Source organism: Littorina saxatilis, linkage group LG9 (genome assembly GCF_037325665.1).
Source record: "Littorina saxatilis isolate snail1 linkage group LG9, US_GU_Lsax_2.0, whole genome shotgun sequence".
NCBI classification, from domain to species: Eukaryota; Metazoa; Mollusca; class Gastropoda; order Littorinimorpha; family Littorinidae; genus Littorina; species Littorina saxatilis.
The window spans coordinates 9941282-9959513 of record NC_090253.1 but is presented as its reverse complement, the minus strand read 5'-3'; the positions used below and the strand labels follow the sequence as shown (position 1 = coordinate 9959513).

Genomic DNA, 18232 nt, shown 5'->3' with positions numbered 1-18232 from the left:
TTTAAATATTTATTTATTTTCTTTGCATATTCATTGATTTAAACATATATTTGTTTGTTTGTTTGCGTCTTTTTTTCTGTGTGTGTGTGTGTGTGTGTGTGTGTGTGTGTGTGTGTGTGTGTGTGTGTGTGTGTGTGTGTGTGTGTGTGTGTTTGTTTGTTTGTTTGTTTGTTGTTTAGTCAATCAGTCAGTCAGTCAGTCATCAGTCCGTTAGTTAGTTTGTTAGTTAGTTAGTTAGTTAGTTAGTGAGTTAGTAAGCTAGTTAGCGTCATTGTATCTTTACACAGTACTGATACAATGTCTTCATTATCTGACTATAGGAAAAGAGTCGGAATGCAAAAGATTGGAACATCTCTGATTCTTTTTTTTCTCAGTCCAGCGACTCCATCCCCCCCCCCCCCCACCTCGTTCCCCTCTTACCCCCTCCCGCCTCCCCCTCATCCCTCCAAATACCGGTCCCTCTAACCCCCAACTCCCCCCCCCCCCCCCCCCCCCAGACTCCGGCGCCACTTGTTGGTCTGGCACTAGGTCCGTAGGGACGTGATGACACGCCTCACAGACACACTTCACGCATGATTAAGCATCTCTGCTCTGTGTCCAGTCTGACAAGTGATGCATGTCCAGTGCCGTTATAATGACCACTGTTGTGTCATCAGCTCTGCTTCTGTTCGAGTGTTTGGCGTTTATAGGGGTGTGTATAGGTTTCACTCGATGTGTTTGTGTGTTTGTGGCGGTGTTTGTGTTCGCAAGTAGATCTCAAGAATGAACGGACCGATCGTCACCAAACTTGGTGAACAGGTTCTATACATTCCTGAGACGGTCCTTACAAAAATTGGGACCAGTCAAACACACGGTTAGGGAGTTATTGGTGGATTAAGATTCTACAAGGACTTATAGAGGGACATATTAATGGTCAAAGGGAAATAACCTTCTCAGTTGGTGGCAGTGAGAATGGTAAGGACGGGGGTGTTTTTCCTACCTCGGAGGAATTTCTTGTTGTTGTTGCTTCTGCTGCTGTTGTGTCTCTTATTCATATGACAACACAGCTGTATACTTGGGAAGGAACACAACAAGTTGATACAAAAACTAATGACAAGTCAGCATGTTCAGACATTCTTTCCTCATTTGTCAATCTGTTCTGCCTTGTTAGCCATGCGTTTTGTTGGTGATATTGAACAATTTGTGAAAAAATAGCCCATAACATTTTACACGCGTATTCGTAGTACTATTCAGTCTTAATTCTGTCCATCACAATCTATTTTTTTTCTTCTCTTTTTCTTCTTCTTAATTGTGTTTTGTTCGTTGTTTGTTTGTTTGTTTGTTTGTTTGTTTTCATTTGTTTTTACTTTAGTTTTTCGGGTAGGTGGACAGAGACGGGGGGGGGGGGGGGGGGGGTGTCCCCGGTCATCATTATTTGTTTACACAATTACACTCGAAGGACGACTCCATGAAAGTATAGTTGTTATCATCTGGTTGCGGCGTGCATGTAGGGCACACCTACCACGAGTCCAACACAATAACAATAGATGGACACCTTCATAAAAAGTGTTGCTGGTTTTTTTCTTCTATTTGCAGCGTGTGTAGTGGGCGCACCAATCACCAATCAAACACATTAACAATCAATAGACAACTTCTTTAAAGTGTAGTTATCATCTGGTTGCAGCGTGCATGTAGGGCACACCTACCACGAGTCCAACACAATAACAATAGATGGACACCTTCACAAAAAGTGTTGCTGGTTTTTTTCTTCTATTTGCAGCGTGTGTAGTGGGCGCACCAATCACCAATCAAACACATTAACAATCAATAGACAACTTCTTTAAAGTGTAGTTATCATCTGGTTGCAGCGTGCATGTAGGGCACACCTACCACGAGTCCAACACAATAACAATAGATGGACACCTTCATAAAAAGTGTTGCTGGTTTTTTTCTTCTATTTGCAGCGTGTGTAGTGGGCGCACCAATCACCAATCAAACACATTAACAATCAATAGACAACTTCTTTAAAGTGTTGTTTTCCTCTTTTTGCAGCGTGTGTAGTGGGCGCCCCTAGCACCAGTCGCTCCATCTTTGACGCCGTGAGGTTCGACAACCTGACCGAGACCTCCTCCTGCAGGGTGTCCGTGGATTCCGAGTCCTCCAAACACGACCTCAACGACTCCTCCAACTCCAACCACGCCACCGCCACCACCGACACTTCCCAGGCCGACACCACGAACGGCAACTCTGACAGCAAGCCGGAGTTAACTCCCCTGTCGCCCAAGGCCCCGGATGCGCCCAAGAAGCCGCTTCACCCCAAGCTGCTGAACGTGTCCGTCCAGCTGGAGATGAAGTCTTTGTGGGATGAGTTTGATGAGCTTGGCACCGAGATGATCGTCACCAAGGCTGGCCGGTGAGTTCTGGTCACTTACTATTGCACTTTTCACAGAAGTGTTCCACTTTAAAGCACGTTTCTGCATAATAATCATCAGAACTGATTGAGTTAGTTCCCTTTAGTTTTCAGCAGTCACGTGATTTGTGACTGCTGACCACTTCCTCTGTGCGTTTGTGATTCAAATTTGCTTAACATTCTAAAGTTTGTGCACACTCAATTTTGAATGATGTACGTAGTAGGTTTAATAATAATAATAAAGATAGCTTATATAGCGCCGCTTCACAAATTTAACTATGCTCTTAGCGCTGTACATCGAGATATAACAATTTCAATAATATAAATACAAAGATGATATTATAATAATACACATTTACAAATATCACTCACGTGCATACATCCTCGTGCACACCACGCGCATACACACTCCCACTCATTAACAAGTGCTTCCATCCCCCTGCCACTGAGATGTTGATAAATACCCCCCTGGACAAGCTCACACCATGTCCGTCTCCTCTTTGGACTGTACATACACTCAGCAAGAAAAAGAAAGACTAAATGCAAATTTCATACAGAACCCTATAGCTCAATCAAAAGGTTTGATAAAAAACAAGTTTTTCTTATTTTTTGAAATAGTGCATAGTTCTGCAAGCAAACGAGGCACACATAGTATTAAACAAGTGTTTCATTTGAACACTAGTGAACGCTTTGTGTGAAACATTTGCTATGTCCTATACTTCACAAGGTGTTCAACATTTGTTACAGAAATGTGTTCAAAAGTGGAACACTTCTGTTGAGAGTGTATTTTGAATGTGTTCGTTTGTTTGTTTATTGTTGTTTCTTGAGTTCAGAACCCGGTGGGTCATGCGAGAGTAATTTAGTAGGATCTTATTGTCTGTTTCTTGAGTTCAGAACCCGGTGGTTCATGCAAGAGTGATTCAGTAGGATCTTATTTTCTGTTTCTTGAGTTCAGAACCCGGTGGGTCATGCGAGAGTGATTCAGCTTGGGTCTTATTCTCTGTTTTGTTCTTTATACACGTGCTTTTTCATTGGTAATTACAGTGCTCACACACACACACACACACACACACACACACACACACACACACACACACACACACACACACGCACGCACGCTCGCACGCACATACACACACACACGCACACACACATACACACTGACACACTGACACACACACACACACACACACACACACACACACACACACACACACACACACACACACACACAATATATACACCGTCGGTTTTAAATCACAAAACATTTACTCGGATTCGTATATATTTATATGTATGTATAACGTCTCCATTTGTGCAGCCCAGATTCATTTCTCCTCCAGATTAAGGGAATAGAGAATTTACTGTTGCCATTAATTCGGCACTATCTTAAAGGGAATTTAAATGCTGAACACATTGTAAAGAAAAGAAACTCCAGAATATAACGAGCTCACCTCAAAAACCAACCTAAATTCAGCCCGAGAGTGATAACATTGGAGCACAAGTAACCTTTCCGCAGGCCCTGATAACGCGAGCCCCTAGTGATCTAAACGCCTCTTTTTCAGTTCACCTTACAACACTAACCTCGCCGAATCTCACACAATCGCGCCCCACGTGACATTAATGGCGCTGTTGGCGAGATTTGGTTGTTTTATGGCCAGGGCCGGGTGGCGGAGTATTTTGGCTAACAGGGGCCATTATCACAGTGAATTAGCTCTGGGTCCTCTCACAATTTGTTGTGCCGATAGACCCGCTAATGGCTGGCACTGTGGCCATTCATGCAAGGTGGTGTGGTCTTTGCTTGAAAACGCTTTGGCGATCCACCTTCGTGATTAATGTGCCTAATTAGGGATTCTGTGTTGGAATTGCAAAGGTTACTGACCAGATAGGGAAGTGGATTGAGGTGTGTACCCTAGCTTACTTTTGTCCAAAACGGCTGACGGCGACGAAGACGACGATCGCGACGACATAGCTGATTATGATGCCGATATCTTGAAGAGTGTTCAAGTTGTTAGTTTATCTCTGACACTGAATCCGTCTTGCAAAGGTTACTGAAAAGCTTGTCCAGTTTACATAGACTTGCGACTTATCTCTTATTCATTACAACAACAAAAACGATGATGATGATGATGATGATGATGATGATGATGATGATGATGATGATGATGATGATGATGATGATGAGCCACCTTTACGCGTTTTTTCTTGGGATAAGAACATCCCTCAACTTGGACACACACAACAAAACTAAGAAAATGTGTGTAATTTAGTACTGTTCTGGTCACGTGATATAAGCATTTGCTTGAGTGCGTGTCCTAGTTGTGTGTTTTGAACTGTTCATGCGAAGAAATCCTGAATAAAACTTTGTTTAAACCAACAAAACTAAGTGCCCAGCGACTCTAGGCGAAAGTTCCAGATCCCGTATGCATGTATGTACCCATGTTCTTGTTCACCCCAAGTCAGGCAAAGCTGAATGAATCTCATGACTCAAACCGACCTCCTTCCCTCATTCCGTGCGGCTATACATACCGCAGGTGTTATCTGCACGACCGTCGTGTAAATAGCCGGGACGACATCCATCTGTCTTCTGGGGTAAACATTTGTTGCCGCGCGCACTTGGCTTCCCCGCCTGAAGGTGTGCAACTTGCACGTGAACCTCTCTACTCTGCCTCGCAGCCACAAAACACTCAGTCTCTCCGCCTAAATAACACTGGCCAGAGCTCCCACTCTTTTAAAGCGGCAATATTCAGGTTCACTTGTTCAATTATTATTTTATTAAAACATTTTTGATTTAGTTAATCTAATAATTCATTCATTTTTTCATTGATTTCTTTATTTCTGTATGCATGCCACCATTGAATTAGGCAAATTTATCAAGTATATATTTATCTATATTTTGCACACCACCATTAAATGAGGGAGGACATCATCTAAACAAACAAGGACGTCCTTTCTTGACTCTCTCTTTGAAATGAAATCTCTGACGTCAAAAGCGAGACGATGTCAAAGGCGAGAAGACGTCATAATGTGAATTATGGCGTCACGTACACATTCTGTGACTTCTTCTGCATGCATGTCTCCCGGGGAATTAGACAGACATTTCGAGATTTTTATTTTATTTTGATGACTTCGTCATATCCGCAGTAGAAAAGTACCTGTTAGATCGCCGCCAGGCTGTGCATACATCGTCATGGTATATAATTAATGTTTCCAATTGGTTTCACCTGGATGCTGTGAGGATGTCAAGTAGAATTAGTTACTTAATTTACCTTGTGTCAGTATCCCTGTATTGAAAATTAATGGAGTAGGAATCTAACTGTAATAATAATAAAAATAATAATAATAAGCCTAATACGAGAATTTATATCGCGCACATATCTCACTCACCACAAGGCGACTCAAGGAAAAACATCAATGGAAAAACTGCAAAAATTAAAACAAAACTTTCGCTTTCTGATACGTCGTATCTTTTGTTTTTATCTATGCTTGGCATTTTGGCGTTCTCTCATGTTTACATTCATTTTGTATTCAAAAATCGCTTCCTGTTTCATTCCCTTTACCGTCTTTTTCATTTTAAGCCAAATAAATGTAGGCTTTAAGCCTGAATCAAACGATGAAATTGCGATGGTACACTTGAATACACGGGAGCATTTATGCGAGCGGCTTCATGGTAAAAGCATGAACACGATAAAACTCACAAATATATAGACTGAAATTGCATGCATTTGTTTCTCTTTCTTTCATGGTACAGGACCTGCTTATCTCTCTGAGATGTTATCAAAATATTCAAACCTCTCCTCTCTTCGCTCTCCAACAGATACCAATGTACTTAGTAAACCAAAAAGAAACAGAAAATCAACTAACTATGGATTTGAGAGATCCTTCAAGTACCAGGGACCTCTTGTCTGGGAGAAAATCCCCCGGAGCATTAGGGATTCCCAGTCACCATCTGCCTTTAGAACAGCCCTCAAAACACACATGTTTAAGTTAGACCTCTGAAGGAGATCCCATGATCGGTGAGTCATCGGCGCTGCCACGTGTATTATCTACTAAAGTGTGGCGTTCATGAGGATGTGTATGTGCCTGTGTGTGTTGTACTAGAATAACGTATGCGTACATGGAATGACATTGCGGGTTACCTGAACATTGACAATGACGAAAGAAAGATTGTGTGTGTGAGTGTGTGCGCGCGCGTGTGTGTGTGTGTGTGTGCGTGTGTGTGTGCGTGCGTGTGTGGGTGTGTGTGACCATGTTTGAATTTATTCGGATTTAGTTCTCTTTCCTTGTTTGTATTATGATTGTGTAAGTGTAAAGCGCTCTGGGCTCGTCACCACGAGGTTTACGCGCTATATAAGTAATCGTTATTATTATTATTATTATTATTAAAAGCTAGGCGTTTTACAAGGATCACGATTTTTAATTTGTTTAATCTTATTTATTTGTGTGTTTGTCTGATTATGTGTTTGTTTTCGCAACTGTGAGAATAAAGAAGCCACAAACACACACAAAAACAGAGTCACGAACAGACTTCTTTCGATTCATTGGAGAGGTGTGGTAATGACAAAAAAATGCATAAAAAAGAAATAAAAAATCTCTGCAAGAAGTAAGTGTTATACTATATATTGGAACCGAAAATAACCATTAAAGGTTCAAGCAAAACCAACAATAAACAAAGCAAAAGAATATTTCGTCTGTACGTGAAACCTTTCGTGTATTATTTTGTCTTCGAACGATTAAACATAAAGAGCTATTTTGGAAAGATGAAAATAGTTGTTGCAACTTTAATTCGTTCAATTCTGCACTGTAACAAAATGGCGCGTTAAACCGGAAGTAGACTGCTCAACATTAGACAGTGGTATCGTTCAACAGTGACGGTTAGAATTGCGTGCTCAGGATGAATTATTTTTTTTAGCGGCCTGCTGTTTATTCCGTGAAATTGCTTCCAATTGCTGCGCGGAAGAAAGGGGGTAATTTTAAAAGTAATTGTTTTTCTTGGTTGTCTGTGGAGTCCTTTTTGTGCGTGCGATCTCTCTCTGTTTCTGTCTGTCTGCCTCTGTCTTTCTCTTTCTCTCTCTCTCTCTCTCTCTCTCTCTCTCTCTCTCTCTCTCTCTCTCTCTCTCTCTGTCTGTCTGTCTTTCTCTTTCTCTCACCCTCTCCATCTCTATAATTATCTCTCTCTCTCTCTCTCTCTCTCTCTCTCTCTCTCTCTCTCTCTATCTCTCTCTCTTTCTCTCATTTCCAACTAGGTCCTATACCATGTATATATGTGGCGAGTGCTTTGATGAATTTGATGAAACGCGAATTTCTGAATGATAAAGCTTAATGTTTGCGGTTTCGGAGAGAGAAAAGCACAGGCTTTCTTTTGCTAGCGAATTAATATTCAACACCTTGGTGGATTCCAAATATAAATTGTGATGGCAAAATTTCTATAATGCAAGCACACCATGCGCCGAGTTGCTGCCAACTCCTTCGTGTATTACTCAATTGACGTCATGTCCGCTTATCGGTCTGTTGGAGTTATCTCCCGTGGTGATGACGAGTTTGATGCCCTGATAGATGGAATCTGTCTACACCCAACTCTCGCTTGCATCGGAACTTGATTCGCTGCATGCCAGCTGTCTGAGTGAGGAATTGATTTTTAAGTCCCCCGAAAGCGGCGTATGGCTGCCTGAATGACGGGGTAAAAACGGTCATACACGTAAAAACTGACCCACCCGTGCAAAACATGGGTGAACGTGGGAGTTTCAGCCCATGAACGAAGAAGAAGAAACATTTTAAAGGCACTCTTTTTTCCGTGTAAACTGACGATCCAGGTCAATGGCTCACATCTTCTGTGTTTTATGTGTTAAAAGAGTGTGATTTTGTGTGATGCTATTTGTGTATAAAAGCCAAAAGAAAAATTTATGTTTGTCTTACATTCAGATAATACAGTTGCATTGAATCAAATTGAATTGAATCTGTCCAGTCTTTTACTTGTTATAAGATCGTTTCTCTACTTGTTATAAGATCGCTTCTCTACTTGTTATAAGATCGTTTCTCTACTTGTTATAAGATCGTTTCTCTACTTGTTATAAGATCGCTTCCCTACTTGTTATAAGATCGTTTCTCTACTTGTTATAAGATCGTTTCTCTACTTGTTATAAGATCGTTTCTCTACTTGTTATAAGATCGTTTCTCTACTTGTTATAAGATCGTTTCTCTACTTGTTATAAGATCGTTTCTCTACTTGTTATAAGATCGTTTCTCTACTTGTTATAATATCGTTTCTCTACTTGTTATAAGATCGTTTCTCTACTTGTTATAAGATCGTTTCTCTACTTGTTATAATATCGTTTCTCTACTTGTTATAAGATCGTTTCTCTACTTGTTATAAGATCGTTTCTCTACTCGTTATAAGATCGTTTCTCTACTTGGACATAAATACCAAAAATTAACTGCGTCGTTGCGTTCCTTGCAGTTTGGGACTTTGTTTTATGCATTAATTCCGTCACTGACACTAGTGGCCAAAAACAAAATTAATTAATGACAAAAATGTCCACTGTGCACTTGATGCAGCTAGGAAGTTGATTTATGTGTGGCACGTGACCATGCACGTTGAGGGATGGTCTTATTCCACGTTAAAGTCCAAACATATCTAAGATGGCGACCCAGATCGTTTAAACAGGAAGGACTGTGAATTTAAAGGATCTGGGGGGTGTCCAAGATGGCGGATGAGTTATATTAAAATCGTCCGCCAAATTTCATTTGCTTTTAAGAGTACGCTCATAAGCCTAGCTTGTTGTGCTCCATGTTCCTTATTTCATGTATGCGGTAATAGTACCAATGGAATTTATTGAATAAACTTGTTTAAACCAAAGGATCTGTCCGACGTTGCCCGTGACCTCTAGTGGCGGGGTTCGTCAATATTTAGGTCAGTGTCGCGGACTCTACACGAATAAACTTTGGACTTGAATATCGTCAACTGGGTTGAAGAAGTTCTTCTGAACGGATTTAGGATTTAAATGTGAACACCCTGCTCCTTTTTGATGAAGCATATTCAATACAATCGTATAAACTGCCATTTATGTCAAAGAATGATACACGAAGGTGCACTTTGATTAAACATGTGGTATTAACAAAAGCATATATAGTCTTTCGAGCGTGTTAAAAGCATTTCTGCTTGTTATCATTCCTCATGTTTGTTTGTTTATTATTGTTGTTGTTGTTGTTGTTGTTGTTGTTGTTGTTGTTGTTGTTGTTGTTTCTTTTGTGCAACGATTATATTCAGCCAAGATGAACGAAAAACCACAAACCACAGAAACGTGTCCATAAGCAATCTGCTTGTTAACGTTCTTAATGTTGTTATTGTTTGAAACGTGTGTTTGAGAAATTGAATAAAACACGCTTAAACCATACCACAGAAAAACATTGACGTGTCTATTTTGAGTCCGAAACCTAGTGGCAAAGTTATCCGAAATGGTGGCTGTAGATCAACCAACGAAAAAATAGTAACAATTCGACACATTTACAACGCTCATTTCCTTCGAAAACGAATGTCACTCAAGACATGCATTGTTGTGGTTTAATAAATTAAAAGTGATTTCTGTCTGATATTATACCGAATAATTGATATCACCCTTTATACGTGTAAGATGTCACCGTCACAGACTCTCTGAGAAATTCACATGTATTATCTTGAAAGGCGGTCTAATTATTTCATCGTTCGGTTGATTAAACAAAAAAAAGTTGTTTGTGGTTTCCCCCTCTTCTTCCTTTTCATCCTCCTCCTCCTCCTCCTCTCTCACCTAAAACAACAACAAGGTCAATTTTTTTTCTTCGTATTAATTTTTTTTGTAACCTCTGTGAGTCTATCTGATTCCTCAAGAGGGACGCTCCTCCTGTTCTCGTTGTATCAGGCCACCTCCCATCTGATGTGATGAAACCTAGTGCACATCCATTTATATATCTGCTACTGCTGTGTGCAAACTGTAAAAAGTGTACCCCCAACACCTCTGTTGAGTTGATATCATGATGTGTTGATTTATTGCTAAGGAGATACTTCTGTAATGTGTTTTGGTGCGTACCCTTGTCGATTGTTAATATCTTTCTTTCTTTCTTTCTTTCTTTCTTTCTTTCTTTCTCTCTTCTACGCCATGCATTCGTTGCTTGTTTGTTTCTTTTTTGTTTATATTTTCTCATGTATTTCTTTCTTTCTTTCTTTCTTTCTTTCTTTGAATGAGTGTGCCATGGAGTAATATTTCTTTTCCGACTCAAACAAGGCTACACAGAACATAGGTTTTGTAGATCAGTCAAATCAGACGAATTGAAAGTGTGTCTCAGTTAACAATTGATTGATTGATTGATTGATTGATTGACTGATTGATTGATTGATTGATTGACTGATTGATTGATTGATTGATTGATTCATTCATTCATTCATTCATTGATTCGTTCGTTCATTCATTCACTCATTCAGTCATTGCTTATTTGATATATTTTATATCTACGGTTTAGTGTGTTGGTGTTGCTGTCAGGAGCTTGCTTGCCCTTTGTGTAGAGTGGGAATGTTTTCATCAATTATGTTCTTGAAACTGAACCGCAGGTGTCAATGTGAGAAATTAAACCATTAATAAAATCATCAAACAATTTCGATTCTGCACAGAGGATAGGTTAGGATACTGTTTTCTTGCATGTGTCCAAAAGCGGGGATATAGCTCAGTTGGTAGCGCGCTGGATTTGTATTCAGTTGGCCGCTGTCAGCGCGAGTTCGATCCCAGGTTCGGCGGAAATTTATTTCACAGAGTCAACTTTGTGTGCAGACTCTCTTCGGTGTCCGAACCACCCCCCGTGTATACTATATTGGGTGTGCACGTTAAAGATCCCACGATTGACAAAAGGGTCTTTCCTGGCAAAATTGCTTAGGCACAGTTAATAATTGTCTACCATACCCGTGTGACTTGGAATAAGGCCGTGAAAGGTAAATATGCGCCGACATGGCTGCAATCTACTGGCCGTATAAAATTTCATCTCACACGGCATCACTGCAGAGCGCCTAGAACTGTACCCACGGAATATGCGCGATATAAGCCTCATTGATTGATTGATTGAAATGGAGGGATGGTCTTATGTCTTGTACAAGCCTGGGCAGCTCTTACATGGCGAGCGGAACTGTGTTTACGGGAAGCACTGCCGCTTTTGTCAGCAGAACTATTTTAGTGCGGAGAACTGTACCTTTAAGCGAGCGGAACTGTGTTTACGGGAAGTGGGACCGTGACTTTAACTCAACACCAACAAGAAATTCCTCCGAGGTAGGAAAAACACCCCCGTCCTTACCATTCTCACTGCCACCAACTGAGAAGGTTATTTCCCTTTGACCATTAATATGTCCCTCTATAAGTCCTTGTAGAATCTTAATCCACCAATAACTCCCTAACCGTGTGTTTGACTGGTCCCAATTTTTGTAAGGACCGTCTCAGGAATGTATAGAACCTGTTCACCAAGTTTGGTGACGATCGGTCCGTTCATTCTTGAGATCTATATGCGAACACAAACACACAAACAAACAAACACATCGACCGAATCCTATACACACCCCTATACCGGGGGTGTAACAATAGAGCTATCACACAATCACACTCGGACAGCGCGTCAAAATAACGTCGTCCGCGGTAGCTCAGTTTCTCCGAGCATCTGTCTTGGCCACTTGCACACGTCAGGACCAATTTCACCTCCATCATACAATCACGGGCCGAGCAGAGTTTTGGGAGGTTTCGTTGTCCGATAGCCTGGTGTCACCTCGGGCAGCTCCGCAGGGAAGCGAGCTGCGCGCCCACAATGGCGAACGATAAGAAACCGACGTCGCCCCGACACCACGTTCAGTATCTCGCGCGCCGCGCATCTGCTCTGCCAGTCGCCGAGACAGTGATGTATGGGCTTCTAGAGACTGCAGTGGAACCCCCCTCGACAAACCCCTCCTCCACCTCCCCATACCCCACCCTCTTTTTTAAGACCTTGACAAATGTGCAAAAGAAATTTGTGAAGGTAGCCTTAAAATAGAGGTAAGTTGACAAAAGTTAAGAACAGAAAACTCATAATATTTAATTTATTTGAAGTATTTAGATAGGTCTGAATAGGGACGACGTCTTTAGTAAGAGGGGAGTGAAGGTCTTAAACTGGGGGGTTGCATTGTACTAAAACATTGCTTGTTTGAGTCTTTCGCTCATTCTTTTCTCCTGTCTCGCTGTTAATCTTTCAGGGGTTGGATCGTTTCCTCTGCTGCACTTGTTGCTATTTTTCACCCTTTGTTTCTGCTGCCTTTCAAACGGACGGTTGAAGAGTGGCGCCCTTTGCCGTTAGTTTTGTGGTGTTAGTTTTCATGGTTCATTTCTTTTGTTGTCTCAGTGAAAGGGGAGGGAAAGGGGGACGTTTTTTGCACAGTGGAGTGTCTCTGCTTGTTTGTTTCTGTCTGTCTGTATGTCTGTTTGTCTGTCTGGTCTGTCTGTCTTGTCTGTCTGTCTCCCTCCCCCTCTCTCCCTCCTCCCCCTATCTCCATCCTCCCCACTTCCTCTCTCTCACTCTCTCCTCCCCCCTCTCTCTCTCTCTCAGTCTCTCTCAGTCTCTCTCTCTCTCAGTTACAGTCTCTCTCTCTCTCTCTCTCTCACTTTCTCCTCCCCCCTCTCTCTCTCTCTCTCTCTCTCTCTCTCTCTCTCTCTCAGAGTAGTTTGTAAAAATTGTTTGAGTTCCCGACTACACTTGCCATTTTTCTGGCCCTTTAGCGCGCAATGCTGCGTGCACGAGTGAGCTTGATTTATGCTGATGCTTTGCCCAGATAGCAACATTCTTTGAACTGGGAGGCGCTGGGCGCAATAGCCTTGTGGTTGGTTATCCTTGAAGCTTCAGGGTTCGAATCTCGGCTGTGCGCGGTAGGCCCTATCGATGACCCCAAAATGGTCGACATTATGAATTATTTCTGATGTGCTGACTGTTAGGAAATGATGGTGACACACATGTCAAGAAAATGATTATCAACATGAGTCGGTAGTCGAATGTTTATACAATTTTCTCACAAAGTTTGTTATCATTTGCTAACAGTCAGCACGTTTGCAATAACGATGTTATTGACAGCTAACTGCGACTTAAATTATATCTACAGCGATCTTGCGAGTATGATGCTGTCGTTTGGCTTTTCTGGTTACTTAGAGATCGATTTTACATGATAAACCGCTTTATTACAAAATTGTTTAAAGTCCCAACTCATGCAACCTGTTATTTTCGAATAAACAATTTAAACTTACTTTGTTTATGTCAGTTAAGGCAATAATCGCATAGATTGCAATCTCACCGCCATAAGATTTAGCAGGTCACATAAAATATATGTTCTGGTTAGTCAAATGTATCACATAATGCACACAAGTGGCGATACATTCCTATATCTTATCCCCTCTGTACTTAATGCTCTTCACACCAAAGCAGAAAACAATAACAAAAATACATCCTTCTTCTCTGTGTATCTTCTTTGGTAGATAAACTGGACACCGTTTATCTCTTTTTTCGTCCTAGCTTCTGTTCTTTCCCAGCGAAGAAAAAGTGAGGAATGCCGGCCCATGGAAATACACTGGCCGGGGTCTTATAAAGGCTCCTTTTAGAAATACAGGGCAAGGGGCCACGCAGGAGTATTCGGACAGTGGCGTTGTAGAAATACATAGTTAGATGCTCAATAGAAATATAAACAGGCAATGGACCATAACAATGAATATATAATTATAGACAGACAGAGGCTTTAGTGGGTTGCCTGTACAATGGAACCCTCCATTTCAGACCACCAACAATCTGAGAACATATGGTCGTATGAGGGAGGGCCAGGAGTCTTAACAATGGTGTGAATTTACAAAGGATATCAACAGAAAATCTACAAAAACAGCGTTTTAAGCGGGAAGGAGCAAAGAGGGTAGACACTACCCTCCTTTGGAGGGAGTCTTGAATTAGGGGGTCCTAAAAGGGGGCTTTCACTGTAAAAAAAAAAAAAAAAAATACATGGGGAGTACCCAGGTTTGCCACTTAATGGCAATACACATTTGGAGGCTGGGTAGACACAGTCAAGAAGACATATATACAAATACATGGTCATGAAACTTACATAAATAGACAGTCATATGTCATACAGACATTTTAGTGTAGCACCAGTTCTGTCCCTGCTAAGTTTTAGAGGTCTAACATGACGTTAAATGCAATAATTGGTCAGCCAGTTAGTCCTTACAGAAATAGTTAGTTAGTTAGCTGTTGCTTTTCGGGTCCAGCGGACCATAATAGGCCAAATCAGGACCCCCTTACAGAAATACACAGACAAGAAAATGTATGAGAACACACATGCAAGGGACCATATCACAATACACAGCTTGGAGTCTGATGGAAATACATGGGCAGGGACCATGAATGAAAACTGCATGAACAGGTAGTGTTATAGAAATCAACAGCCAGGGACAATTTATACCGTTACAGAAGCAGGAACCACACACAAATGAGTGAGCAGGAAGTGTTCATAGAAATCTACCGTCAGAGGCAAAAAGAAAATACAGAGGTAGAGGTCATACCAAAATAAATGACCAAAGCATTAATAGAAATCCCCAAACAGGGGCTTTATGAAAATACACAGGCAGGGTCCATACCAAAATGAATGACCAAAGCATTAATAGAAATCCCCAAACAGGGGCTTTATGAAAATACACAGGCAGGGTCCATACCAAAATGAATGACCAAAGCATTAATAGAAATCCCCAAACAGGGGCTTTATGACAATACACAGGCAGGGTCCATACCAAAATGCATGAGCAGGAATTGTTATAATAATCCAAAGTCAGGGTTAAAAAAACACACACAAACAGGGGTAACACAAAATGTATTTACATGAATTTTCACAGAAATCTATAGTCATGGGCCATATGAACACAAGGGCCATACACAAATACATGAGCAGGAAGTGTTTTAGAAATTCACAATTTGGGCCCATAATTGTGTGGAAATGCAGAAACGGGAGCCATACACAAATGAATGATATTCAAAGTCAGGGCCTAAATTAACATAAACTTGTACTCAGGCGGGGGCCATATCAAAATGCACAACCAGGAAGTGTTATAGAAATTCATAGTCAGTGGCTATACGAAAATACACAGATATGATAGGGGCTATACGAAAATGCATGAGCAGGAAGTGTTTTTGAAATGCATAGTCAGTGGCTTTACGAAAATACACAGACAGCGGGCAATACGAAAATGCATGAGCAGGAAGTGTTATAGAAATGCATAGTCAGTGGCTATAATAAAATACCCAGACAGGGGCCATACAGAAAGACACATGGATGGGCCGGCGAAAAGCAGAGCTCAGCACGGGCTATCAATATTTACACATAGTGGAAATTGCAGGCGGCTGCGAGGAGTGGGATCTGTCACGTCGTTGGAGCTAGAGCAGCGAGCAGGGAGAGAAAATAATCGGCGATTGCGGACTGTTATCACAAACAAACCCAGGTTGCTACCACTCCAAAATTCACTGTCCCTCTGTCTTTTCTGAAATAGGTGGAGGTATGCATTGGAGTTGTGAAGGTGGGGTGGGGGGCATGGGAGGGGGGTTGGGGTATGGCGAGAGAGATAGAGAGAGAGAGCAATAGAGAGAGAGTGAGAGAGAAGGGAATGGAATGATGTCTACAACGACAGGGACGGAGTCTGGGAGTAATGAACTAATGACTGATGCACGTGCATAAAATGTATACATTATAAGTAGATGTGTGAAGCGGACTTTTTCATCGTTCATTTTAATTCATAATAAGCAATACTCATCTCAGTCTGTCAAAGAAGGTGGGCACTGTACGACTCTCTCTCTCTCTCTCTCTCTCTCTCTCTCTCTCTCTCTCTCTCTCTCTCTCTCTCTCTCTCTCTCTCTCTCTCTCTCTCTCTCTCTCTCTCTCTCTCTCTCTCTCTCTCTCAATCTCTCAATCTCTCATCCCGCCCGCCTCCAATTCCCACCTGTGTCTCTGTCTCTCTCTGTGTCTCTGTCTTCCCCTACCCCCTCCCATCCTTTCATTCGCACACAGCAGCCATTTTGAGAAAAAGCAAATCCTGTATCAAGATTGCAGCTCTGGCTCCCGTTAATTGTCCGCATATCTCGGGCCACGTGCTCAAGTCTCGCGGCCCTCTCGTGGCCTGCGTGACTGCGCGAGACAATCGGGGCAGTGTATCTGCTGTATTAGCGCTAATGAATCGTTGACAGAGCGGGAGCGCTATCTGCCACAGCCACAGTCTGCTCTGCTTCACGTGCTATGCTGTCCGGGGTCTGGCTTGTGTCGGCACGTAGCCACTGTGCTGGGCTGGCTGCTTGCAACTCCTCCTCCTCCTCCTCCTCCTCCTCCTCCTCCTCCTCCTCCTCCTCCTCCTCCTCCTCCTCCTCCTCCTCCTCCTCCTCTCTGTGATTTGGGGTCGGATGGGAAGTATGGTGGGACGAAGAAGCCTAAACGTTAATTTAATTTTCCCTGAACTGATGATACACGTCAGGTTTAAAATTAAAAACAAATTAAATTTTGTTTGCTATTTCATATGTTACGTAGATTTCCATTGGTCTTGTCGTTGTTGTTTTAAACCGCTCGATGTAATGATACGACTTCGCGAGGTTCTTATAATCCGAATAATGTGTTGCCGTGCATGCAGTTAACGGCACGTACATTTGATTGATAAATTCATTCATTGAAGTTGATTTTGGCCACGCAAACAAACAATTACTCTTCTCGCATACGTGCGAGCGCATCACTAATTAGACAGGCATGAGACCAAGGGTAGGGCGGATGGTGGCGAGAGAGGTGAAGGGACGGGGAATGTTTACAGTGCCGTGTGTCGGGCTGTGAGCAATGCCCACCAACGTTTAGCTCAGGCACCGTCGCGGCAGACGCGCCTTAGTTGTATGCGGGAAAATGCAGCGTGCTATTCTGGCCATATGGCCAACTGTCGTTCTCATCTCTAAAGCAGACTGATACTAAGATGTGTAAGTTACACCCGCCTTCAGGCTCAGGCATTTTCAACCGCTCGACTCAAGACTATAGAAGAAAACGTGTGTCCGCTCTGGCCAGCCATAGTATGCGAGTGTCTGTAGCGTGTCACGAGGACGGGGTGTTTGTCACGTTGGGGTTGCCTCTCCGTGGCGAGTCCCCCTTTTCTCACGCTCTGCCATGCTCTGGTCTCGATCCCAGCTGACTTGCTTGCTTGTCTTGGCACTTTCCAGATCCACACACTCGCCGCATGCAGCGGTCGAAAGCTTGGGTTGGTTGGAGGTTCGGCTGGCTGGTGAGCAGCTGGTCCGGGCTTCGTGTGCACAGTGACACAAGGTCAATTTTTGAACTGCCCCTCCTCTTCCCCACCCCCCCTTTGTCCTGCGTCCGTCCCCATCAAATTAGTCCAAACTCGATCCGTCCGTAAATGATGTTCGACATTCGACACATTGACTGAATCAGCTCTGTTAATGTTAACAACATTTTTTTCCTCTGTTACAATCAGTACGATCCACTGCGCTGAAACATTGACTTTTGTAAGTGTATGAAGCTGGAAGTTCCTGACATTTCATGGGTATTCGTAATTCGGGTAATTTCCGTCGTTTTGTCTATGCAGACGGATACAACAATTCCGGGGCTTTATTGGTTTGGGTTAATTTCTGTATGCAGTCGGATGTTCTCAACGTCCCCCAGTTATTTATTGTTTGGGTCGTTTTGTGTGTGCAGACGGATGTTCCCGACGTTCCAAGTGCGCATGTTCGGCCTGGACCCCCTGGCGGACTTCATGGTGATGATGGACTTCGTGCCGGTGGACGACAAGCGGTACCGCTACTCCT

At 42.4% G+C, this 18232-nt stretch overlaps 1 protein-coding gene across 1 annotated transcript in view; it reads left to right on the top strand.

Moving 5' to 3' along the window:
* The window catches only part of LOC138975236 (T-box transcription factor TBX10-like), a gene marked incomplete at its 3' end in the record, with an annotated part of 32952 nt that overhangs the window by 8668 nt on the left and 6052 nt on the right, over positions 1 to 18232 (top strand). The window contains 2 exon segments of the mRNA XM_070347890.1: positions 2032 to 2392; positions 18123 to 18232. The exon segment at positions 18123 to 18232 is cut by the window's right edge and continues 164 nt beyond it. Coding sequence (XP_070203991.1) covers positions 2032 to 2392; positions 18123 to 18232 — 471 coding nt within the window.